Here is a 24,242-nt window from a genome sequence, read left to right as displayed (position 1 = left end):
TGTGGGGAAGGGAAAGTCCAAAACGTGGGGGAACAAGAGGCAGTGATGGAGCAGGGGAGAAAGGGGAAGGGTTCCACATTTTCTCTCAGGGGTAGCTCAGGATTGGAGTGCTTGCTTCATTCCCACGCAGGAGGCCCTGGGTCAAACCCACATCAACACACACACACACACACACACACACACACACACACACACTCACTCACACACACTGGGTTAAACCCACATCAACACACACACACACACACACACACACACACACTGGGTTAAACCCACATCAATACACACACACACACACACACACACACACACACACACACACACTGGGTTAAACCCACATCAGCACACTCACACACACACACACACACACACTGGGTTAAACCCACATCAACACACACACACACACACACACACTCACACACACATGCACACACACCTTTTTAAAGTATCCAGCACATACATGGTGGCTACTAATCCTCTAGGTTCCATTCACAGAGCCCATAAGACCTGTTCATGAGACCCACGGGAGAGGGCTTGGCCTGTGTCCAGCACATAGCAGGTGAGCAGGAACTGAAGAGCTTCCCTCTCTGCCTGTAGTGTTTTGTATCTCCTATGGCAGTGCTGTGGCCTTCTGTAATATTTATTGTTGTTACTTTGTTTGTTTGTTTTGGAGACAGTCTCATATGGTCCAGGCTGAGTCTGTCCTGTGTGGCCAAGTATGGCCTCAACTCCTGCTGATCCTCCTGACTCCATCATCCAAGTGCTGAGGTTACAGCGTTTGCCCATGGTTGGCCCACCTCCTGTGGTTTTGTTTGGTTGGTTTTTCACTGTATAGCTCTGTCCTGGAAACCCAAGATCTGCCTTCCTCTGTCTCCCTCTGCTGGAATTAAAGGCTTGTGTGCCATCCAGTTTGGACCGAAATGAATTAAACTGAAAAACGCAGCAAGGCATGGTGGCACATATCTTTAATCCCAGCACTCTGGAGGCAGAGGCAGGTGGATCTCTGTGAGTTCCAGGCCAGCCTGGTCTACAGAGTGAGTTCCAGGACAGCCAAGGCTGCACAGAGAAAACCTGTCTCAAAAAACAAAACAAAACGAAAAGAAAAGAAAAGATCAACAAAACAAAAACAGCACTGAAGACCAGCCAGGAGCTTCCACTACAGCCCAGCCCAGCGTTGGTCCCAAGGAAGCATCTCCGTTTCAGAGAGGGGTCCAGCCAAGTCGCAAGGAGAGGGAGCGGCACAGCTCGCGCGCTCATGCTTGGTTTTCATGGATCTTGGCCACATCCTATTACAGATCAAGGGTCTCGTGCACGGAGCAACACGGGCCATTCAAGTAGGCGGCGGTGACAGACACAACAAGGGGCGTGGCTAAGCCGGGCTCGCGCCAGGGGCTTTCGGATGCGCGCGACCCACGGAGCTAGGGGGCGGGCGGGCGGGGCCGAAGGGCGGAACGAGTGAGCGCGCGTGCGCCGAGGCTCCGGACTCCGATTGGCTCCCACGGTCGAAGAGGCGAGGCCTGGGATCCGAACTTCCTCCCACGGTAGCTTCGGCTGCGCCTAGACTGCGTACCCACCCTCCGCTGGGGTCTGAGACCCCGCTGGCGGCCGTGGCGGTGGGTCCAGAGCTGGAGGCCTGAATCGGGTGGCATTCTGGCGTGAGGCAGCGGGCTCTGCGACCCTGCGAGGTGAGAGCGCGGCCACTCCCTGCCCGGGTCCCCGCCCTGGAGGGGGGCGCGCCTTGACTTGCCTGGGCGACCTGCGACCCCATGCACCTGACGGTCACCGCCCTGATCCAGCACCACCCCTACCTGCACTCGGCCGAGCGTCACTCCCCTCTTCCCGCCTGCACAGTTGATCCCTGTACATAGATTAAGACTTGTAGACCGAGCCCGGGACCCCTTTGCTTCTTGGCTGAAAGTTTGAGGAGACCGCCAGCCCAGGATCCCCATTAAATGCTCTCTGTCGTTCCTGTTGCAGATGGATGGCGCAGAAGGTAACTCGGGGCAGCCCGGCTCCGCGGAGCGGTCCCACCGAAGCAGCGTTTCCTCCGTGGGGGCCCGGGGTAGGTCTCTACGCTTTTTTTCATCTCTTCTGTACCCTTTTTGGTCCGACCCTGGGGACGTGGCTCCGGTTTGCCTTCGTTTTCAGTAAGTTAATGTTACAAGAAGTAAGATGTGCTAAGGTGTGGCAAACCCATAGAAGTCAGAGGACCGAGCTGGGCTGTGTCAGTCGTAGTGACCAAGCCACGCACTTCTTGACTCTTCATGTCCTCACGTGAGGACACGTAAATGGAAAGTGACACCACTTCTTTGGTTCCATTTCTTTCTTACAAACAGCCTTTTGAAAGCAGGGATTCTCTTCTTCATTTTATTGGAAGGCAATTCGGCCCCAGAGAGGTTGTTAGGTCCCAAACTACTGGAGCAGGCCAACGTGATCATGAACTTGAGCCTTCAGGGCCCTGTTTTCCTGCCTATAAAATGGATCTGAACCCCAGTCTCCTGGAGGAGACTGTTTGATCTCTCAAAGTAGCTGTGGGAGCGGAAGAGACCAGAATCTAAAAAGTCTCGTCAGCGTGTTAGCTGTATGCCATGCCCAGCACATTTACAGGCTTTGTAGGGTTGGTGGCGACCCTTTGAGGAGTGGTTATTAACTGTTTTTACAGATTTACAGCTGACTCGGAGTCCCGCTGGAGTCAGCCAAGTAAGCAGAGAGCGGCAAGGATCGCAAGTTCAGGATTTAAGCCCCCAAACTCAGTGTTCCTTTACTGGGCCTGTGGTTCAGGGATGGGGATTTGAACCTGGCCACCCTGCCAAGCATCTGCCGCTGGCTGTGGATTCCAAATGGGAATCCAGCTTGTTACAAGGGAACGCTTGGCTATATGAATTGTTTGTTTTTCCCCGGTCTACTTAAAGCTATTCGCAAAAGCCACAATACTGATCCTTAGAGTTTTGAAGAGTCCCAATGAAGCTGGGAGTTGGAGCCTGCTGTAATCTGGAGTGGCCTTAGAAAACATCATTGCCCTCTTAGTCCGACCCAGACAGTCAGAAGGTCACTGGTTGGCCTTGCTCCCAGCCTGATACGGAAGTGTGACCTCAGGATAAGTGACCCCTGTCCTACTTCCCCACCTGAGAAATAGAATTGGAAATTCAGCAGTGTTTGATACAGCAGAGGAAGAGGGAGGTGGTTTTCATGTACCTAGCGGGTGAAAGGGGCCACCTGGTCCATGGTTTCTGGGTAATTAGAGGTCTCAGAAAGGCAGCACTTTTATTTATTTATTTTTAAAATACTGGTCTTGCTATGGAGCCCAGGCTGGCCTAAAACTTGAAATCCTCCACCTTTAGCCCCCTGAGTCCTGGGACCACAGGTGTGTGCCACCATACCTGGCCATAAGCATCACTATTAACGGGGTCTTGAGGGGGTATGTCAGTGTAGCCTGGTCATATATAGAGCAAAGGGTGGTGGAGAAGGCCCCCTTGGCCTTATTGGCCTGGTGGTGGGCCTCGGATGACGAGTCCAACTTATCTTCCAGCAGCAGATGTGCTGGTGTACCTGGCTGATGATACAGTAGTGCCCCTGGCTGTGGAGAACCTGTCCTCCATCAGTGCCCATGAGCTGCACCGTGCAGTCCAGGAAGTCCTGCAGCTCCCAGACGTGGCCCTGGAGGCCTTTGCACTCTGGCTTGTCTCCCCTCTTCTGGGTAAGATCTGGCAATGAGAGGGGAGGGTGAGAAGGACACTAACTGGGGCAGAGAGAGGGCTTAGCTATGAGAACCTGTGGCCACTACCGGTCGGAGAGATGGGACCTGGTGTGTCCCGGAGCCCCAGGAGGTCTCCGGATCCCTTGTCGCTGCCTTTTTCTTGTGCTGATGCGGTACTGCTGGATCCCTGACCTCCAGAAGAGCAGAAGGCCCCCTGCATACAGAGGGTGCAATCTGAGCCACACCCTGGGAGGTTAACTTCAGTGTTTCCCCTGTGTGTGAAGGAGGGCTCAGGTCTGCCCTGCAGCGTGAAGTCCTGAGATCTGGAGCAGTGGGTTAGTGGTGTCGGGACCAGAGACCCCAGCGGCCAGCTCTGTGTGCTGGCAGTAGGGAGGGGTGTAGACGTGGCTAGGGAAACGCTGCTGCGGTACAGAGACACCTTTGCTTAGGGGTGGGGCTGCAGGGAGAAGAGGAGCATGGCTTTCTGCATGGCGCCTCTGCCCTACCTGGTGTCTGGCCCTGTGACCACACACTTCCTGCCCTCGTAGGCTGGGGCCCCAAAGTGGGATGGGAATGGAAGACGGGGTTTTATAGACTCAGGCCAGTGAATAAAGTCCCTCATTATGGTCCCTGAGCCTGTTGACAGGGGAGGAAAGAGACTAAAGGAGGGTCATTGTCATCATTTTGGGAAATAAATCAGGGCTGGCGCCAGCGTGTTCTCTGAGCTTAGATTTTCCTTCGAGGGCTGGCAAGGTGGCTCGGGGTGACGGCGCTTGCCGCTAAGCCTGTCACCCTAGGGTGATCCTTGGAACCTGTGTAGTGGAAGGGAGAGAACAAGTTCCTGCAAGTCCTCCTCTGACTTCCCATTCCTGACCGCACGTGCACACGCAATAAATGAATAATAATAATAATAATAATATTTAAGTTGAGCATATACCAAAGTATGGGGTTTTTTTGTTGTTGTTGTTGTTTTTTCAAGACAGGGTTTCTCTATGTAGTTTTGGTGCCTGTCCTGGATCTTGCTCTGTAGCCCAGGCTGGCCTCGAACTCACAGACATCCGCCTTCCTGTGCAGCACCACTGCCAGCCCAAAGTGTGTGTTTTTTTTTTTTAAATCCTTTGCGGGTTAGGAACACAGCTCAGTAGCAGAGTGCTTGTGTAGCCTGTGCACAGCCCTGCATCAGTCCCTAGTGTTGACAAAACCAGAGAGTGACAGTGCCCTTGTGGAGGAAGGGCCACTTGGTCTCAAGAATTTGAGCAGGACAGCTGGGTCAGGCCCTAGGGATCAGAACTGGTACCTCCCTCTCCCGAGGCCCCTAGGTTTCTGCCCCTAGCCTGTGGGAGGAGCTCCAGGCCCCCCCCTCCTCCCTGCCCCCTGGCTTCCTGCAGTTGCTGTTCCCAGGCTCACACCCACCTCTTCCGCTGTCCCAGCCCCTCCTTTGCTGGGGCCCCTTGGTTATGTGGAAAGCTGGGGATAGCAGGTCCTAGTGGGTGGCCCCTCGTCGGTCACAAGAGGCTCCCAGTGCTGCTGCCGGGCAGCCTGCTCCTCCTCCACGTTATTCATGCCCGCTCCCTCACATTCCCTAGCCTGCCGGTGGCAAGAACTGAATGCTTTGCCTGTCCAGGATGAGAGTGCCTGAGGCTGCAGCACACTCAACACCCACGTTCTTCCCAGGCTGGGGTGGGAGGCTGAAAGGTTCCTTCAGACCCCTACACACACACACACACACACACACACACACACACACACACACACACACACACACTAAGCAGGGCAGTGACCTGTGAGGCGGAGCCGGTCATGCTCCTCATTATTGCCTGCGTGGAACTAGCTCCAGGAACTGTGGTCTTACTTGGATGATGGCCGCCAGGTAGGAAGGTCCCACCCCGAAGTCTGAGGCTGTGGTGTTGGGATAGCCCTGTTCTGATGGCGGGGGCTCTGGGACTTGGAAGTGAAGGCAGGAGGAACACCCCGTGCCCAGGTCTATCGTCCCACTCTGGATTTCCTCAGTGCTGAGACAGACAGGGAATCTGACGCATGGCATCCTCCATGGGAGAACTCACAGAGCGTTGCCCCTGAGTCAGATGTGTACCGAAGGGAGGCTTGGGACGTTAAGCTCTGGTCCTGTGTGGCCGTTAACTGTGTGTAGCCCTGGGAAGTGGCCATCCCCTGTGGGCTTCAGGTGAGTGAGTGGTCTTGGAGTCCTGTAGCCCCGTCTTGTGAGCCTGTGGATAGTGGGGGGACGGGGAGGTGGAAGAAATGAAGGCTGTGGGAAAATGGGGTCAGAAACAGGACAAGAAAGGTCTGGAGCTGGATACTGAGGTTGGATGGAGGAGGCTAGAAGGCCACTTGGAGGCTGGGGCTGCTATCTGGTCAAGGTCAGGGTCCAAAGGAAGGTCTGAGTGGTCCACAGAACCGTTGGCATCTGGCTGGCAGGACAAAGAGCTCAGCCGTTAGTGGGGAGGGGGCAGCCAGAGGGAGAACGGGATGCGTGTCTGGCACGGACGTGCTGGCATCCTCACCGTGTATCTCAGCACATCCCTGGGTGAGCCCAGCAGCACCTCACCTCTCAAGCCACGTCTCGGGACCACTGTCACCCAGTTCACAGGGCCCTAGTGTACAAGCTGAATCTGTCACTTGCTGTGGCTCGAGGCAGGTGACTCACCCCTCTGAACCTGGTACTCCCCAAGTTAGAATGGAGGTCAGGGTTGTTCAGGGCGAATACACTTAACACTGGCCGTGGCTCTGGGCCTGCTCGGTTGCTGTTGGTTGTGACTGTCCTCATTGTCGGTGGACAGTATGACGGTGATGAGGCGCCACTGGCCTGGTCAGCGGGCACCTGCATGGCCATCTCCTCTTTTCCCCTGCAGAGGTGCAGTTGAAACCCAAGCATCAGCCCTACAAGCTGGGCCGCCAGTGGCCAGAGCTGCTGCTGCGATTCACCGATGCCTCGGATGAAGACGTGGCCATGGGTCAGTGTCGCTGGGGCAGGGGCTCTGTCTGCTCAGCAGTTTGTCAGCCACCGACAGAAGAACTGGGAGGGCATCTGAAGGGAGCTTTGGGGCGGCTAGGCTGGGAGAGGCTGTGAACCGAGATGCACTGTGTGCTCATGGTCTGGTCGGCACACCCCCCCACACACACTCAGGAGGGCTCTCCAGGGAGAAGGATGAGGTTGGAGCTGGGGCGGGCCACTTAGGGTAGGGCAGGGCTGTGTAATGCAGGGGGACCAGGCACTGACTCTAGCCCCTCTCTCCAGATGAGCCTTCCCTTCAGTTCCGAAGGAATGTGTTCTTCCCAAAGCGCCGAGAGCTCCAGGTAAGGCGTGCGCCAGTGCCCAGTCCCCCCCAGCCCCTGGATGCCTAGACCGTCATGCCTTGCCCAGTTCCTCTGTGCCGTTGTCTTCATGCCACACTGGCCTGCAGATCCGTGACGAGGAGGTCTTGCGGCTGTTCTATGAGGAAGCCAAGGGCAACGTGCTGACTGCTCGGTACCCTTGCGACCTGGAGGACTGTGAGGTGCTGGGTGCCCTCATATGCCGTGTGCAGCTCGGGCCCTACCAGCCTGGCCAGGCTGCTGCCTGCACTCTGAGGTAAGGACCGTGAGACTTGAGATAGGCACGAAGTGGGAAAGTTGCTGTGCGAGGTTCTACTTACAGGTGGTTCTAGGTCCTGCAAGATGGGGCAGTCCTGAAGGCAGGCCTCGGATGCACACAGGCCCACTGGGTGGCCTTGGTGAGTTCTCCACTTTTCTGAGCTCCCTTTTCCTCAATCTGTGGGCAGTGGATACACACATGAAGTGACTTCTAAGGGGCATCCTCAGCACAAGGGATGTGCACATATAGATGGAGCCCTACCTCTAGCTGAAGTCTGGAGGGAGTTGTACTTTTGTTTTTTAAATGGTTTATTTTTATTTTATGTTCCTTGGTGTTTTGCCTACATGTATGTCTATGTGAGGGTTCTAGATCCCCTGGAGTTATATAGACAGTTGTGAGCTGCCGTGTGGGTGCTGAGAATTGAACCCAGGTCCTCTGGAAGAGCAACCAGTGCTCTTAACCTCTGAGCCATCTCTCCAGCCCAGGAATTGTGCTTTTATTCTTTAGAGTCACAGCCAGGAAGTGACTATATCACACACACACACACACACACACACACACACACACACCAGTAACCACTAACAGTTCAGCGTAAACTCCAACCCCCAAGAGTAGAATCCTGTTCCCAGACGCTCACCAGGCCGCTGGCTGCTTCTGGTTCCTGTCTAGAAGGATGGAAGCTGAGTCTGCCATAATAGCAGAGCATGTTGGCCTCCGCCTCCATAGAGGTTTAGAAATAGTTCCAGGGACAAGGTCTGGTCCATACCTGTAATCCTAGCATTTGGAAGGCTGAGAATGGATTACCATGGGCTCTAAGCTAGCCTGAGCTAAAGAGCTGTGAGCCAGGCATGATGCCTCATGCTCGTAATTACCATAAACATTCAGGGAGTAGAAGCAGAGAGATCAGGAGTTCAAGGTCATTCTTAACTACATAGTATGTTTGAGGCCAGCCTGGATTACATGAAACCCTGTTGCAAACAAAGAATACGACAAATTCTGGTAACTAGTATACTTGCATTCCAACCTATTTCTTTCTTTTTCTTTTTTTTTTTTTTTTGGTTTTTTCGAGACAGGGTTTCTCTGTGTAGCTTTGTGCCTTTCCTGGGACTCACTTGGTAGCCCAGGCTGGCCTCGAACTCACAGAGATCCGCCTGGCTCTGCCTCCCGAGTGCTGGGATTAAAGGCATGCGCTACCACTGCCCGGCTATCCAACCTATTTCTAATCAGGGTTCCTTGTTTCCCCAATCCTGCAATGAGTGGATAAGTCAGTAAAGAGGGACCCTGTGCTGATGACTACTTGGAGCCTGGCAGGACTAACCTGGGTTCAAAGTCCCCTGAAGGCTTACAGCTGAGCTGTCTAAGTTGGTGGCCATGCATCCTGAACCTCAAGATGGACAAGTCTGTTTTTCTTGTTCCTGACAAGAAGCCCAGCTCTGGGGCTGGAGAAATGGCTCAGTAGTTAAGAGCATTGACTGCTCTTTCAGAGGTCCTGAGTTCAATTCCTAGCAACCACATGATGGCTCACAACCATCTATAATGGGATCTGATGCTCTCTTCTGGCCTGCAGGCAAACATGCAGAGCACTTATACCAAAAAAAGGCACATAAATAGATAAAGAAGCCCAGCTCAACGCATCGCACAGTTCCTTTGTTCACTCATGCAAGTCTGGATAGTCAGGGTGTCCTGGGCTGGGCTCAGCTGTGTCCCAGACCCTCTGCTCTCTGCCATTCAGCTCTTGTCTGGGCTCAGACATGTTATTCCCTTGTGACCTGGTGGCTGCAGCAACTGTCTATTGCAGAGGAGAGGTGCCGCTTTCCTTACACAGCTAGAGCCCCCAGGCTCACTCTCATGGCACATAGCTTATGCTAGGCCTATCCAGAGGAAGGAAGTACAGTGGTTAGACCCCTGACAGGCTGCAGCTGTGTCCTCCATGGACCCCACTGTGAGCCTGCACACACCTGAGAGCTGAGAACAGGCTTTTCCGTGACATGTGGGAGCTGTTATTAAAAAAATGACTTGGGTAGGGGTGGGACACAGATGGTGATGGGCACAGCTGGAGTCCCCTCAGGCACCCAGGGACTCGGGCTAACAAGTTCCCTCCTGGCCTTTCCCTTTGCTTCTCTTGGAGCAGCTGTTCCTCCCCATGGCCTGGGCATTTCGATTCCAAACGCCCCAGCAGAACTCCCCTCTGGAAAAGGTGATACCATGGAGGTTTACCAAGTTAACTTGAAGCTGGGGTCCACGTTGGGCTCTCTGTGCCTGTAGGATTTATGGTTCTGTTGTAGACATGCCTGTATGCAGATGCTGACTTTGAGGCCCCAGACCCAGAACTCTGAATGTGGCTAGAATGTCAGTTCTCTGCCAGCAGGAGCCCAGGTGGCCTGAGGTGGAAAATGGTCGAGAGCCTCCCTGCCTTGTGTTCCTGTTTTCTGGGTCAGTGGGACTTTTTCCACCAAAAAATGACATGGATGGTGTGGTCCTCAGTGCTGGCTAGTTTTATGTCAACTTGACACAAACTATAATCATCTGCGAGGAGAGAACCTCAAGAGAGAAAATGCCTCCAGATCGGGCTGTAGGCAAGCCTGTAGAGTGGACCCAGGACCAAGCCGTGGGCCACACAGCTAAGCCTGGGCTCTAGCTGTGTAAGGAGGATGCTCTATTTTCCATGAATCTATGATGCTCTGGTTGGTATTCAGCCATTCTTCTCTTGCTGAACAGGACACTGAGAGGCTGTCTTGGTTGGGGTTCCTACTGCTATGATAAAACATCATGACCAAAAGCAGCCAGGGAGGAAAGGGTCTGCTTGGCTTACACATCCTGAATCACTGCCCACTGGGGAAAGCCAAGGCGGGAGCTCAGACCAGGTGGGAACTTGAAGGTAGTAGCATGTGCGGAGGCCATGGAGGGCTGCTGCTCACTGGCTTCTTCCTCATGGCTTGCTCAGTCTGCTTTCTCTTGGTTTTTCAAGGCAGGGTCTCCTTGTGTTAACAGTCCTGGCTGTCCTGGAATGGAATTCTGTACACCAGGTTGGTCTCAAGCTCACAGAGATCCGCCTGCCTCTGCCTCCTGAGTGCTGGGATTAAAGGCGTGCGCCACCACACCTGGCTTCAGTCTGCTTTCTTATAGAACCCAGGACTGTCAGCACAAGGGGCTTGGCTCTCCCTGTCTGTCGATGCCCTACAAGAAAATGCCCTGCAGGCTGGCCCACAGCTGGATCTTACAGAGAGAGGCATTTTCTCACTCAGGCTCCCTCCTCTCAGGTGATTCTAGGTGACTGTGTCAAGTGGACATAAAACCAGCCAGCACAGAGTATCACAGCATCTGTGTCATTTTGGGGCGGAAAAAGTCCCATTCGCTCAGAAAACCCAGTTTTCTAGCTTCAGAACACAGACGTTGCTCAGATACCTGCTCCAGCCAGACTGCTCCTCTGCCCTTTTCCGGCTTCCCATCCCGACCCGAGCACCTCCCAAGCCTTCCTGCTCGCCCCTGGCCCTTAGTGTCACCAGACCTCGTTCGATGGGAAAGGGGTTCTCCACAGTGCCCAGCATGCAGTGGGTGTTAGAATGTTTGTCTCCTTCCCTCTCGGGTGCAGACTGGTCTGGTGACAGCCTGTCTGACTCTGCCAGCCTAGGGTGTTCTCTTGAGCTTCCTGGGTAAACAGGTGGTGCTGGCTGACGGGGAGGAAGGTTTTGCCTGGTGCAGCAGGAGAGAGCAGGATCAGAGCGTGGCCGCAGATGGCAACCCCAGTCTGTCCTTGGGGGACCCCCTCCCAAGTCCTGGGCCTAGGCTTGCAGAACTTTCGTGTTTTAGTGTAGTGGCAGCTGTCCTGGGAATAGGGTGGCAGCGCTGTCCCCACCCCGCAGATAGGCAGGTGCCCCTGCTGGTCTCACGGTGCTTCAGAGCCTGACCACACCTGTGCCTGCTGCTCTGGGCTCCCCCGTGCATACTCTGGGTCTCTTATCCCCTCCATGGCTTAGAAGTTGTTATGAGTTCCCTTCTGGGAACCCCATTACTCTCTGGGAGAGGAAGAGCATCCATCCCACCCCCACCTGACTCAACAGTGGACCTTGCATATCAGGCAGGGTTGGCCTGGAGCCAGGCTGAGCAGACCACTGCTGGGTGGGGACTCTGTGCAGTTCAGGACCCCTATCACCCCTAATGTGTTGTGGGACACGTGTACACTGTGTGAAGATAATATTACTGTGGTTGGTTTAATAAAGATTTGAACGGTCAATAGCTAGGCAGGAGATTCAGGTGGGACTTCTGGGCAGAGAGAAAGGAAGTGAATCTAGGCATGAGTCAGACGCCAAGGAGACATAGAGGGAGTCGGACATACAAAGTGAAAGAAAGAAAGGTAAAAAGCCACATGGTAAAACAGATTAGTAGGAGCAGGTTAATTTAAGTTATAAGAGCTAGCGGGACAAGCCTAAGCTAAGGCCGAGCTTTCGTAATTTATAAGAAGTCTCTGTCCAGGCAGTGGTGGCGCACGCCTTTAATCCCTTAGGAGGACTTGGGAGGCAGAGCCAGGCAGATCTCCGTGAGTTCGAGGCCAGCCTGGTATACAGAGGGAGATCCAGGACAAGCTCCAAAGCTACACAGAGAAACCCTGTCTCGAGAAAAACAAACAAACAAAGAAGTCTCTGTTGTTATTTGGGAGGTGGTGGTAGAGAAAGACTCGCTACGCTTCTGCACAGCAGAGGGCCTTGGTGTAGTCGTGCCTTAAAGGTTCATAGCCCTGCCACCTGCCAAGCCTTGCCCACCCTGTGAGCACGGTACTCACACCCCTGGAAAGACCACTTCTTCCCCATTTTCCTTCCCCTGCAGGGAGAAGTTGGACTCCTTCCTTCCTGCCCACCTCTGCAAACGAGGGCATGGCCTCTTTGCTGCCTTCCGGGGCCGCGGGGCCAAGACTGGGCCAGGCGAGCAAGGCCTGCTGAATGCCTACCGCCAGGTGAAGGAAGCAGCCGGCAGTGACAGTGAGCCTGAGACCACCTTGGGCTCCCACTATCGCGCCTACCTCCTCAAGTGCCACGAGCTGCCCTTCTACGGGTAAGTGGTGCATCTCAGGGAGCTCCTGCCCCCTCTTTCAGTACCCTGCAGACCACCCCGAGGCTGGATGGTGAGGCAGGAGAGACCCCCCCTAAACTCCACTGGCACCATCCTGCTCTGGAAGAGCTGGCTGGACACTGATCGCAAGTGGACTATCTGCTCTTCTTCCCAGCCCTCACTCCTTCCTCGGTCCTCCCTACCCGCCACAGCCCCTTGCTGGCCTGGCTGATGGCCTTGCAGCTAGTGCCCTTGTTCACACACGGTGTGTAACAAATCGTTCTCTCTTGCTGGGCGTGCCCCACACAGAAGAAGCTGCTCTGTGGGCCAACAGAGGAAGGGAACCACTGTAAATAGCAGCCAGGAGAGCCGAGGTGGTGGGAACGGTAATCTAGACACATGGTTTTCCACACCAGCCTGTTGTGTTGACCAGTTGTCATTTGCTGGGATGTCGGCTTGAGTGGAGCAGGTTCCTTAAGGTGGGAACTTGGTTTTGGGTGTGCCGGCTGAAAGATGCCGATTAGATGCCTGTGTGGTGATTCCATACAGGCATTTGGGTTCCTGGTCTGGGGCTAAAAAAAAAGATTGGTGAATTGTTTCAAATCTGGAGCCCTGAGATGGCCAGGGACCCAGTTGGTGGTGGCGCCCACCTTTAATCCCAGCACTCGGGAGGCAGAGGCAGGTGGATCTCTGTGAGTTCGAGGCCAGCCTGGTCTACTGAGTGAGTTCCAGGACAGGCTCTAAAGCTACACAGAGAAACCCTGTCTTGAAAAAAAAAAAAAAAAAGAGAGAGAACAAGAAGAAGAAATGGCCAGGAGACAGGCTGAGGAGAGGAACGGTGTGGAGGAGAGGTCCCGGCAGGCATCCTGTCTCTTCACGCCAGGTGCCACATGCCCATCCTGCATCTTCAAGGTCTTGTTCTTTGTGCCCACTGAGCTCATCTTGGTGCTGTGGCTTGGCCTCAGCCTGCTGAAAGTGGGAGAGGAGGGCAGTGTGAGAAGAGGGTTAGAAACATCGAGCGTGAGCCAGGCGGCGGCGGCCGCGGTGGCCGCGCACGCCTTTCATCCCAGCACTCGGGAGGCAGAGGCAGGCGGATCTCTGAGTTCAAGGCCAGCCTGGTCTACAGAGCGAGATCCAGGACAGGCACCAAAACTACACAGAGAAATCCTGTCTCAAAAAAACTGAAAAGAAAACAAACAAGCAGCGAGTGTGCCTAGCTTTTATGGCGTTTTACTGGACAGTGGAGCAGGAGATGTGGGCATGGCAAGGACAAAGGATTTACTGGTTTTTATAATGGATGAGGTGACTCTGTGTGTGTGTGTGTGTGTGTGTGTGTGTGTGTGTGTATACACGCGCACACATATACTCACTACTGGGCGATCCAGGAGTGTGAAAAGTTCATGGGAGTGGGGGTCTATGACAGCTTTGGTTTCCTCCTCAGCTGACCCTAAGCTGAGGCGGGGTGTAGAATTCTCCAGAAGAGGGGCGTGCACTCACCTCTCGTCCCCTCCTGCTTTGGCTTGGGCTGTGGCTTAGGCGAGTGCAAGAGGCAAGGGTGAGCCTCAGAGTGGGTGAAATCACGGCCTGCTGGAGAGGAGACGGCAGCTGGGTGTCTTGCCACCCTGAAACCACCTCGCTTTTCCCTTCAGCGTTAGGTCCAGACGCCACTGTCCTAGGCAGCCCTCCCTCCTGAATGCCCCAGCAGGTCCCTGCTGCTAAAGGACTTTTGCCATGGTCAGTGCAGCAGGCTCAACCTTACCCCACCTGAGGCACCCAGGCTCCGAGGGGCCCCTGATGCAGCTGGCTGTGCACTTTCCTGGGTGTGTGCTTCCTTCCGCCCACAGTGCCCACCCAGTGCCATGTTACCCAGGTCCTCCTGCCTGCTCAGTCCAGTCCTACATAGCCAGTCAGGTGTTAGCACCTCCGATACCTCCCTGTTCCTTCCTGTTTCTGTCCCCCACCACCAGGACAGACTTCTGTTTACCCTTCGGTCACCCACACAGCTTAAGCGTCTGGGTCCCAGCGTAGTCCTCCCGGGTGTGCTGGGTGCTGGAGGGGCAGCTGACTCTGGTGCCCTCTCCAGGTGTGCCTTCTTCCATGGTGAGATCGACAAGCCGGCCCAGGGCTTTTTGCATCGGGGCGGGCGCAAAGCAGTTACCGTGGCCATCAGTCTGGAGGGTGTGCATGTCATCGACAGCAAGGAGAAGGTACCACCTCCGTCCAGCTCCTCGGGGTGGGACTGAGTTGTCCTTGGTGGGCCAGAAGGGAGTGGGGGTCTTGTCCATGTCTTCTTGACTGCAGGCGTCCTAGGAACAGTGTTGAGTAGACTGTGTAGGGGACTCTGCCTCCCTCTGATGTCCCTGGAGTCATGCTCATGCATTCTGGGACCTTCTTTGAGTCTGTTCTGAGCCATGCAGAGGGGTGGCAACTGGGATTCTGACTCTGAGTGGGTAGTATCTGGCAGCATCTTGCTGCTGCTCCTGGCCAGTGGTGGAGACTGGCTGGTCATTTTCCACAGACTCCTGCTGGGAGCTCCCTGGGCTGGCCAAGAGCTCCCTGATTTGGTATCTGCCTTACCTCCGGCTCACCGTGTAAACAGCGGTGTCTCGGCCCTCCTTGTATAGCAGATGCCTGCACCTGTTCCTGGCATGCCCATCCTAGCTGCTGTTCTCAGGGCAAAGCCCTTGAGCCGGCTATTCCCGTACTGAGGGGCCTGACCTGCTGGAGGGACGCACTGAAGAGTATGCATTCCTGGCCTCGTACAGGAAGGGCTGCAGACTTAGCGTGGAGGTTTGGGGCTCTAATCATTGGTAGGATTCTTGCCTTGGATACATATGGCTCTGAGTTTAGTGCCCAGTGTCACAAACAGGCACGATAAATATCCCTTAATCCCAGCAGACGGAGGAAGAGGCAGGGGCAGGCAGATCCCCGTGAGCCTGAGGCTAGCCTGGGCTACATAGTGAGACCCTCTCTCAGGAAAATAAATCAGTACGGAGAGGCAAGCGCACTGGGGAAGGGTCCCCTTCAGGAGGCTGATGGGAACCCGATGGGGAGTAGAAGGTTAACCTGTCCTTTGTTTCCCGCTGCCCAGCATGTGCTGCTGGGTCTGCGCTTTCAGGAGCTGTCGTGGGACCACACATCCCCCGAGGAGGAGGAGCCTGTCCTGTGGCTGGAGTTCGATGGTGACAGTGAGGGCACACCTGTCAACAAGCTCCTGAGGATCTACTCCAAGCAGGTATGACATGGTCACACACTTGGACAGAGAGGCTGGGACCAGGTCTCCAGTGAATCCCAAACCCTGGAGCTCCCAGGTGCCCGGGGAAGAGGTTGGAGTGAGCGCTGCCCAGGACCTGGGAAGAGTGTCTGGCCTCAATTACCCAGAGCAGCCATGGTGAGCTCTGCTCCTGTTCTGGAATCACATACCAGGGGGTGGCAGCTGCAGGCTGTCCCTTGAGGGCCAGTCCACGCTGTCTGCACAGCTGTGCCATCCCTGTTGCAGAAGCCTGGGAGGACAGCTGAGGAGCAGGTGCAGAGGCCCTGAGGGCCTGCGTTAAGGACATCCAATCTTTCCACCCACCATCCATTCTTCTCGTCCTACTCAGCCACGTCCTACTCAGCCACGTCAGAGCTGTCCCTGCTGTGAGCCCTGCTGGGGACTGGTTTTGGTTTTTTTTGTTTTGTTTTTAAGATTTATTTATTTATTATGCATGCAGTGTTCTACCCACACATATGCCTGAAGGCCAGAAGAGGGCACCAGATCTCATTACAGATGGTTGTGAGCCACCATGTGGTTGCTGGGAATTGAACTCAGGACCTCTGGAAGAGCAGTCAGTGCTCTTAACCTCTGAGCCATCTCTCCAGCCCCTGGGGACTGTTGTTGCCCCCTCTTTCTTCTTTTAGCACATAGATAAATTCCAGGACTCCTGTCATTAAAAACACATGTCCTCTCTCTCCAGTCGTCCACAAACTTGAATGCCCAGACACCTTCTGAGCAGTGAATAGAAGTGTGTTCAGCCCTTCACTGTGCAGTGTGGCAGCCGCTGAGGTAGCTGCCATTCACTAAACAACATGCTTTTAGATTCATCCATGTTGTGCGGTGTGTCTGTTCATTCTCTTTTCTTTCTTATTCCTCTCTTGCTTTCTGCTGCTGGGGATCAAACCCAAGGCCATACACATTAGGCAAGTCCTCTGTCACTGAGTGACCCCCACCCCTGGGTCCCATTCATCCCTTCTTATTGCTCAGTGGTCGGCTGCACAGGTACACAGCTCACTTACCCATTGAGGAACATCTAAGTTGTTCCCACGTGACTCTTCCCAGTAAGCAGCACTGAACATTTGTGCCTAGCGTTTTTGTGGATACAGATCCTCTTTTTTAAATTTTTATGTTCATTGGTGTTTTGCCTGTATGTATGTCTGTGTGGCGGTGTCGGATCCCCTGGAACTGGAGTTACAGGCAGCTGTGAGCTGCCATGTGGGTGCTGGGAATTAAACCCAGGTCCTCTGGAAGAGCAGCCAGTGCTACCAACTGCTGAGCCATGTCTCCAGCCCCCAACCCTCTTTTTTTAAACAGCCAGCCTGCTTTCCAGAGCGTGGTACTGCTTCACGCTCATGTTTCTACGGTGGCTCCCGCCGTGGCAAGCACTGGGTATTGTCAGTTTTTGTTTGTTGTAGTAATAGCTCAGTAGTGGGTTGGGGCACTGCAGGTTTAATTTGTACTTTCCCAGGTAGTGACTAATGATGTGGTCTTTCCATACTGGTTAATTGCTGCCCACAGACCTGGGCAGTGTCAGGTCAGCTCAGATCATTTGTGGTGGGGTGTGTGTGTTTTGCTTTGAGACAGAGCTCACTGTAGCTCTGGCTAGCCTGGAACCGATACAGGCCCTGTGGCCTCGCACTCCAGAGGTCCTGGCCTCTCCTGGCCGTACTGGGACTACCGCAGGAATCCCCGTGCCCAGCTTTGTCCTCTTTTGTTGTCCAGTCGTCTTCATCACAGATGGTGAGGTTTACTCTGCCTTCCCACACTGGCTCCCTTGCCAGATGTTAGCAGATGTCTCCTTTCAGCACATACCTCACCTTTCATTTTCCCTTTCTTGTTAAGAAATTTGTTTGTTTAGCGTCCATTAGGGGTTTGCCTGCATGTATGTCTGTTTGAGGATGTCAGATGCCCTGGAACTGGAGTTACAGCTGTGAACTGCCACGTGGGTGCTGGGAATTGAACCCGGGTCCTTTGGAAGAGCGGCCAGTGCTCTTAACTGCTGAGCCGTCTCTTCAGCCACCCCCACACTCCCACACCCTACTTTGAGTTCTTTTTAATTGAGATAAGGTTACTCTATATAGCCCTGGCTGTCCTGGAACTTGCTCTGTAGACCAGGCTGGCCTCAAACTCAAGAAATGGGTCTGCCTCTGCCTCCGGAGTGCTGGATTAAAGGCGTGTGGCATTAAGCTTGGCTGGCTTTTCATTTTCTTTCTTTTCTTCTTTTTCTTCTTTTTGTTGTTGTTTTGTTTTGAGACAGGGTTTCTCCCTGTAGCCCTGGCTGTCCTGGAACTCACTCTGTAGACCAGGCTGGCCTCGAACTTGCAGAGATCCTCCTGCCTCTGCCTCCTGAGTACTGCCACCACCACCCAGTGAGATATTTTAATTCTAATGAAATTTTCTCTCATACACACACACACACACAGACACACACACACACACACTCACACATACACTCACACTCACGTTCGTAGGTAGTCAGTCTCCTATAACCCAAGCTAACCTCAGACTTGCTATGTAGGTGAGCACGACCTTGAATTTCTGATCCTCCTGCCTGTGCCTTGTGAGTGCTAGGATTGCAGACGTGACCCCGTTTCTGTGGTGCTGAGGAAGGAGTCTGGGCTTCTTGCATGGTGGGAAAGCACTCTATGAGTTGAGCCTCATCTCCAGGCCTGGTTTTTGTTTTTTTAAGGCAAGTTCTCACTCTGTAACACTGAACTTAGTATATAGGCCAGGTTGGCCTCAAAGTCGAGCTCCCAAATGCTAGGATTGCTGGTGTGTGCACCATGGCCCAAGTCCGTTTGTTGGTTTGCTGGATAGGTCAGGATCTGTTTTATACTTATGGATAGCCAGTTGTCTGCTGTCTGCTATTGGAAACTGTCCTCCTCAGTGGGGTTGCTCTTGCAAAGTCAACTGGCTGTGCATATGGAGGTTTTGTGTGCGTTTTCATTCTTTTGTTAAGATGTAGTGTATGTCATATGTATGCAGGGGCCCTTGGAGGTTAGCTAGAGTTACAGATAGTTGTGGCTCACCTAACACAGGTGCTGGGAACTGAGCTTGGCTTCTGGAAAAGCCTCGAAGGCTCTTAACCACTGAGCCATCTCTCCAGCCCCTATGTGTGGTTTGTTGTTGTTGTTGTTTGTTTGTTTTATTTTCTGGATTCACTGGTCTAAGCCATTGGTTGTTGAGTATCATTCACTAATAATCACAGTAGATTGGTTACCAAAGCTCCATTGAGGTTGACAATCCCTTAACTGAAATGCTTGGTACCAGGCAGTGGTATGCACTCTGGACCCAGGCAGGAGGCACAAGACTGACCTGAGTCTACATCCCCGATCCTCCATAAAAGGCCAAATGTAACATGCATATGTAATCCACCACTCCTGTGGTGAGATGGGCCATAGAGACAGGAGAATCTCCTAGAAACCCGTGGACCAGCTAGCATGGGGTACTTACTTAGCAAAGCTAAAGAAATGGGAGGTTCTTCCTCAAGTGAGGTGGAAGAGAAGCAGTAACTCCCTAACATTGTACACACACACACACACACACACACACACACACACACACACACACACACAAAACTTTGCTTTTTTAAAAACGAAACAGAGAATGAGACAGTCAGTGGCTGGAGAATCAGCTCAGGGTTAAGACTTAGAGAGGACTGGGGTCTGTTTGCACCCACCCATATGGTGTCTCATAGCTGCTGTTAACTCCAGTTCCAGGGGACCCAAAATGCTTCTGACCTCCTTGTTTACCAGGCACACACATGCTACAGGCAAAACACTCATGAAGTAGAAATAAACCTTTTTAAATAGAGAAGAATGTGACCGATTTCAGAGTTTCTTGGTCTTTTCAGTGTTTACATATGCTGGATCAGTTGAGCACTCCTTAGTTGGAATTCTGAAATACTTAACAGGCCATTTGAAGCCAGGCGGCACATGCCTGTCCGTGTCCAGCACTGGAAGCTGAGGCATGAAGCTAATGAGGTCAAGGCCAGTATGGGCTCCCTAGCGATTCCTACCTCCAAAGGGAGGAAGGAGAGAAATGCAATGGATTTGTTACTCATACACCTCACAGCCTGCAGTTCTGGTAGCTTCCTGCCAGCTCTTCTGGGTTTTCTGTGTAGCTGGTTTCTCACCTCCCAGTCTGCATGCCTTCTGATTAGCACATCCTCACAGCCTCCTGAGCTGTGCCTTCTGACTAGTATGTCCCTCCTTTCTAGACCTTACCTCTGAAGTCACATCAGAGACATCTTCCCTGCCCTCTAGTCCCTAGAAAGCTGACCTATTCTCCCCCCCCTGCCCCCACCCACCGCCTGCCCCCACCAGGAAGCAAAGGCTTTAGGGCTGTTGTGTCTGCATGATGTCCCTCAGCAGTTGCTGCTCTGTGGCCTCACACCAGCCCCTCTCCCCTCCCCAGGCTGAGCTGATGAGTGGCCTCATTGAGTATTGCATTGAGCTGAGCCAGGCCGCTGAGCCCACTCTGCCCCAGGAGAGTGCATCTGGTCCCCAGGAAGCTCCCAGCCCCTCTCCACCTCCCATTCAGCGCCCCAAGCTGCGGAGACAGGGTAGCGTGGTGTGTAGCCGGATTCAGCATCTCTCCACCATTGACTATGTGGAAGACGGTAAGCCTCTGGTGTGTGCGTGGTGTCTGTCGCACACACAGTGTGAGCACAGCACACACATGCACACATGCCACGGGGACTCCAGAGGGTGGGAGAAGGAAGAGCTGGGGCCTCAGCCCTCAGGGACATTCCCTGTCTGTCCCATCTTACGGCTGCACTGACAGACATGTCCATTGTAGCAGCTTCTAGAACATGGAAAACAGGAAATTCTTCATGCTTTTTCTTTTTTTTTTAATAATTAAAAAAATATATTTAATTATTATGTACACAGTATTCTTCCTGCATGTGTCCCTGCAGGCTAGAAGAGGGCATCAGATCTCATTACAGGTGGTTGTGAGCCACCACGTGGTTGCTGGGAGTTGAACTCAGGACCTCTGGAAGAGCAGCCAGTGCTCTTAACCACTGAGCCATCTCTCCAGCCCCTTGTTCATGTCTCTTTTTTATTTTTTAGTGTAGTACTAGAGCTAGTGTGGGATGGCTCAGTGGGTAAAGGTGCCTGCCATGACCTGACAGCCGGGTCCAATCCCTTGGACCCACAGGGTGGGAAACAGAACGGACCCTGACCTCCACATGCGTGTCATGTCAGGCACACCCTATAGCCAGACACACACAAAGACAAACCATGTAATTAAAAAGAAATTAGCCAGGTATAGTGGTGCGTGCACACCTTTAATCCCAGCACTCGGGAGGCAGAGGCAGGAGGATCTCTGTGAGTTTGAGGCTAGCCTGGTCTACAAAGTGAGTTCCAGGACAGCCAGGGTTGTACAGAGAAACCCTGTCTTGACAAACCAAAAAGAAAAAAGAAAAAAATAAATTAGCCAGGTGTGGTGACACACACCTTTGATCTCAGCACTTGGGAGTTTAAAGGCAGGCTGGTCTGTATAATCAGAGTCTAGTCCATCAAAGAACTACACAGTGAATACACAGTGAGACTCTGTTTTTGGTTTTGTTTGGGGTTTTTGTTTTTTTTTTCCTCTCTGTCACACACACACACACACACACACACACACACACACTTTCTTCTGGTTCTCTGAGTGTATACATTTGTCCTATTTCAGCATCTGAGGCAGAATACCACATTGTGTTTTGTCCTTTTGAAACAGGGTCTCATGTATCCCAGGCTGGCCTCGAACTTGTAGAGATCTGCCTGCCTCTGCCTCCTGAATGCTGGAAGTAAAGGTGTTCACTGCCACCGCCCAGCTTAGTTTAATTTTTAATGATTTTACGTCTATAGGTGTTTGTCTGCATGTGTGTTTGTGTACTACTTGGGTGTCTGGTGCCCAGAGGAGGGCGTCAGAGCCCTGGAGTTACAGACGGTTGTCAGCTGCCATGTCAGTCCTGGGAACTGAACTCAGGTCCTCTGGAAGAGCAGCCAGAGCGCTTAGCAGCTGCACCATCTCCCCAGTCCCACACTTACTTCTTTTAATTTTTGTGCATTACGCACCTGCCTTCACTGTGGCTCATGCTGGCCTGGAGCTTGAAATGGTCCTCAGACGCCCTGGCCTGCATCGTGCGTACTTGTCACGCCTCTGTCTGGCCTGAATGTTTGGTAAAAGGCCTGTTGTTGGATGTTTCCCTCATGCGTTGATGGGGTTAGGGATGTGAGCAGGCAGACCTAGGCGTCTCTGTCACCGTGCCCTGACCACAGCCACTGCCCTCCGTCACCTGTTTGCCTTCCCACTATACTTAGTGAGAGTCACTCGGGAGCCAGTCTGGAGTCATCCCTGTCTGGGATTGGCGAGGGTGACCGTGGTTCCATCAACCACTGATGATGGAGTTCGGGGTGGAGACTGGGGTAGAGTCGGGCTCAGAATGACGACACCTCTGAGGGAAAGCACAGTTCAGACTCCAGAAGAAACTGCCCCAGTGGACGCAGAGCCCAGCCTCCTCCTCCCAGCCCCTCTTGCCAGCCTGTCTCTCTCACCCTCACAGGCAGGGGGATCAAGCGGGTGAAACCAAAGCGCACCACATCCTTCTTCAGCCGGCAGCTCTCCACCAGCCAGGGCAGCTACACCGTGGTACAGCCCACTGATGACAGCCTGGAGCAGAGCTGAGGAAAGCCGTGCCTGACATCTGGACGCCCCAGACCTGAACAGGCACTGCCCTAGGCCAGGCCAAGCCACCTCAGTCCCAGAGGCTGTGGGCCTGGGCCATGCTGTGCAGGGTCTGCTTTGGAAAAGTGATGTCCGAGCCTGCCCTGAACCTGACTGGGAGGAGCTGGCCTGCAGCCCCCTCTACAGCCTGCCTCTTCCTGTACTCCAGGCCCAGCCGCTGCCCCTCCTGCTCATCCCCAGGTGGACTGTGTCTTCTCTCTGAAGGGACTGCTGGCAGTTCCAATGGCAGGTGACTGCTGCTCAGAGTCAGGGCCTGCAAGTTCAGTGTTTGCCCTTGGTCTCCGGGACCGCAGTGACCTTACATTGTATTCCTTCTTCTGACATTCCGCCCACACCGCCAGGACAGGCTCTGCCTTCTCTCCTGGGGTGTGTGGGACTGGAGGTCCGCTCTGCAGGTGGAGGCCTGTGTGTCCGGTCTCTGTCCTAGGGACTGGCTCCACACTCCGCACAAGGAAAGCCCTGGCCAGCCCTCCCACTTCCCTAGCTTGACTGGATCTGCCACACCTGCCAGGCCCATTCTTTTCCTGTCATCTGGGTCTCGGGGTGTTAGATTTCGTCTTGTCTCATCTGCTTTGATGAGATGACCTGGTAACTCCAGCGATCCCCGGGCTAGCCTCAGATCTGCTCTGGGGGCTCCCTGAGGCCAGCCCCACTAACTCAAGCCTTCTCGCCCAAGGATGTTGGAAAGGGGGCCTGGCTCTGGTCCCCGGAAGCAGCGACTGCTCTAGAGAGGAGCTGGTCCAGGGAGGGATGCTTCCCAGGCCCATGGGCCCCGCTGGGGTGAGTGTGCAGCTCTCAGTACTTCCTGGGAATTCCCACAGGGTCCCAGAGACACAGAGCTCCGCTTTGTCTTCTCAGTGGAAAACCACAGAAGTGCAAACCCTCACATTTCTCTAAGTGAGAGCAGCTTACCAGCCCAGTGGGCTCCAGAGGTCTTGGCAGCAGAGAGAAGGAAAAGGCTGACTTCACTTTTGGAATGTCTGTCTGTAGGGTGATGTCACCTGCACTTGTGGTCAGTCTCTTGGAGTCATATACCTTTGAAGAGCTGCCGGCCTACTCTCTTGGCGACAGCCTTGGTCTTCCTGACTGCTGTTGATGGCTCCAGGTGTGTTATGTGAGGGGCCAGGATGTGTGTGTGTGTGTGTGTGTGTGTGTGTGTGTGTGTGTGTGTACACGAACTATGTATTTCCATTAAGCATCACTTGTGCCTTAACCCTCCGGGACAGAGCACTGTGACTAGATGTCCCGAGTGTCCTCCGTCTTTCCTGTCATTTGACTTATTAATAAAATCAGTGCCTACCATGCTTTGGCGTGGTTTGTAACATGGGATAGCCAGGGTATCCTAACGGCACGTGGCCTGTGTGCCTAGAATATAGTCTCAGGACTTCACCCCAGGAAAGTCTCATCTGGTGGATCCTGGACACCCTTCTCGGTCTGGGAAGAGGTGGATTGGGGAGACCTGGGCTCAGATGGGGCCAGAAGGAGCTCTGCGGATCCTCTGCCCTTCCTTGGCCTCCGAGGTCCTTCTGGTTACCAGGCTGTGTCCCACAGCAAGCTACAGAGGCAGCAGGATGTGAGCCTTGGCCCTGTGGGACAAACACCAGAAACTGGGTTCAGCTTAGCCATGTGTCCCTGAGGCACTGTGATCTTACCACTGGGGCATGTCGCCTGTCATGCCTAATAGCTAGAGAGATGCCCTGTCCTCTGTGTGGCCCTCTGCCAGGCTGCTGTGACTAACAGTGCTACCATGACACACACTTAGAGCTCTGTTTCTTGGTTTTTCGGGCAGGTTGATTGACAACAATGACCTCAAAGATTCTGGGTGCTTCAGTATCTGCTCCATGTGCAGGGAGCTATTAGCAATACTTTCTCTTTTTTTTTTTTTTTTTTTTTTTTTTTTTTTGGTTTTTCAAGACAGG

General features: G+C 53.6%; 1 protein-coding gene across 2 annotated transcripts; it reads left to right on the top strand.

The window, feature by feature from the left end:
• Positions 1 to 1,501: 1,501 nt before the first annotated feature.
• On the top strand, positions 1,502 to 23,625 carry Frmd8 (FERM domain containing 8). 2 transcript variants are annotated; one of them, XM_006980659.4, is made up of 11 exons: positions 1,502 to 1,682; positions 1,975 to 2,059; positions 3,527 to 3,694; positions 6,565 to 6,666; positions 6,951 to 7,009; positions 7,117 to 7,283; positions 12,111 to 12,335; positions 14,416 to 14,539; positions 15,424 to 15,567; positions 20,005 to 20,209; positions 22,142 to 23,625. In XM_006980659.4, exons 2-11 carry the CDS (start codon positions 1,975 to 1,977, stop codon positions 22,261 to 22,263), a joined length of 1,401 nt encoding a protein of 466 aa, XP_006980721.2. In that variant the 5' UTR covers positions 1,502 to 1,682; the 3' UTR covers positions 22,264 to 23,625. The 2 variants fall into 2 exon arrangements, with proteins under 2 accessions (XP_006980721.2, XP_015854598.2); XM_015999112.3 differs by having other exon boundaries at positions 1,505 to 1,682; positions 3,530 to 3,694.
• The last annotated feature ends 617 nt before the right edge of the window (positions 23,626 to 24,242 follow it).

The sequence above is a fragment of the Peromyscus maniculatus genome, chromosome 1 (genome assembly GCF_049852395.1).
Source record: "Peromyscus maniculatus bairdii isolate BWxNUB_F1_BW_parent chromosome 1, HU_Pman_BW_mat_3.1, whole genome shotgun sequence".
Lineage (NCBI taxonomy): Eukaryota > Metazoa > Chordata > Mammalia > Rodentia > Cricetidae > Peromyscus > Peromyscus maniculatus.
The sequence above is the reverse complement of the archived record's forward strand: the minus strand, read 5'-3'. Positions and strand labels throughout refer to the sequence as shown.

What these genes read in the sequence shown, in the direction of transcription:
- Frmd8 (XM_006980659.4), top strand. Translation starts at nt 1,975, where the DNA reads ATGGATGGCGCAGAAGGTAACTCGGGGCAGCCCGGCTCCGCGGAGCGG. An exon ending in TTCCTCCGTGGGGGCCCGGG is followed by an intron (nt 2,060 to 3,526) that starts GTAGGTCTCTAC and finishes CTTATCTTCCAG; the next exon opens with CAGCAGATGTGCTGGTGTAC. An exon ending in GCTTGTCTCCCCTCTTCTGG is followed by an intron (nt 3,695 to 6,564) that starts GTAAGATCTGGC and finishes TTTCCCCTGCAG; the next exon opens with AGGTGCAGTTGAAACCCAAG.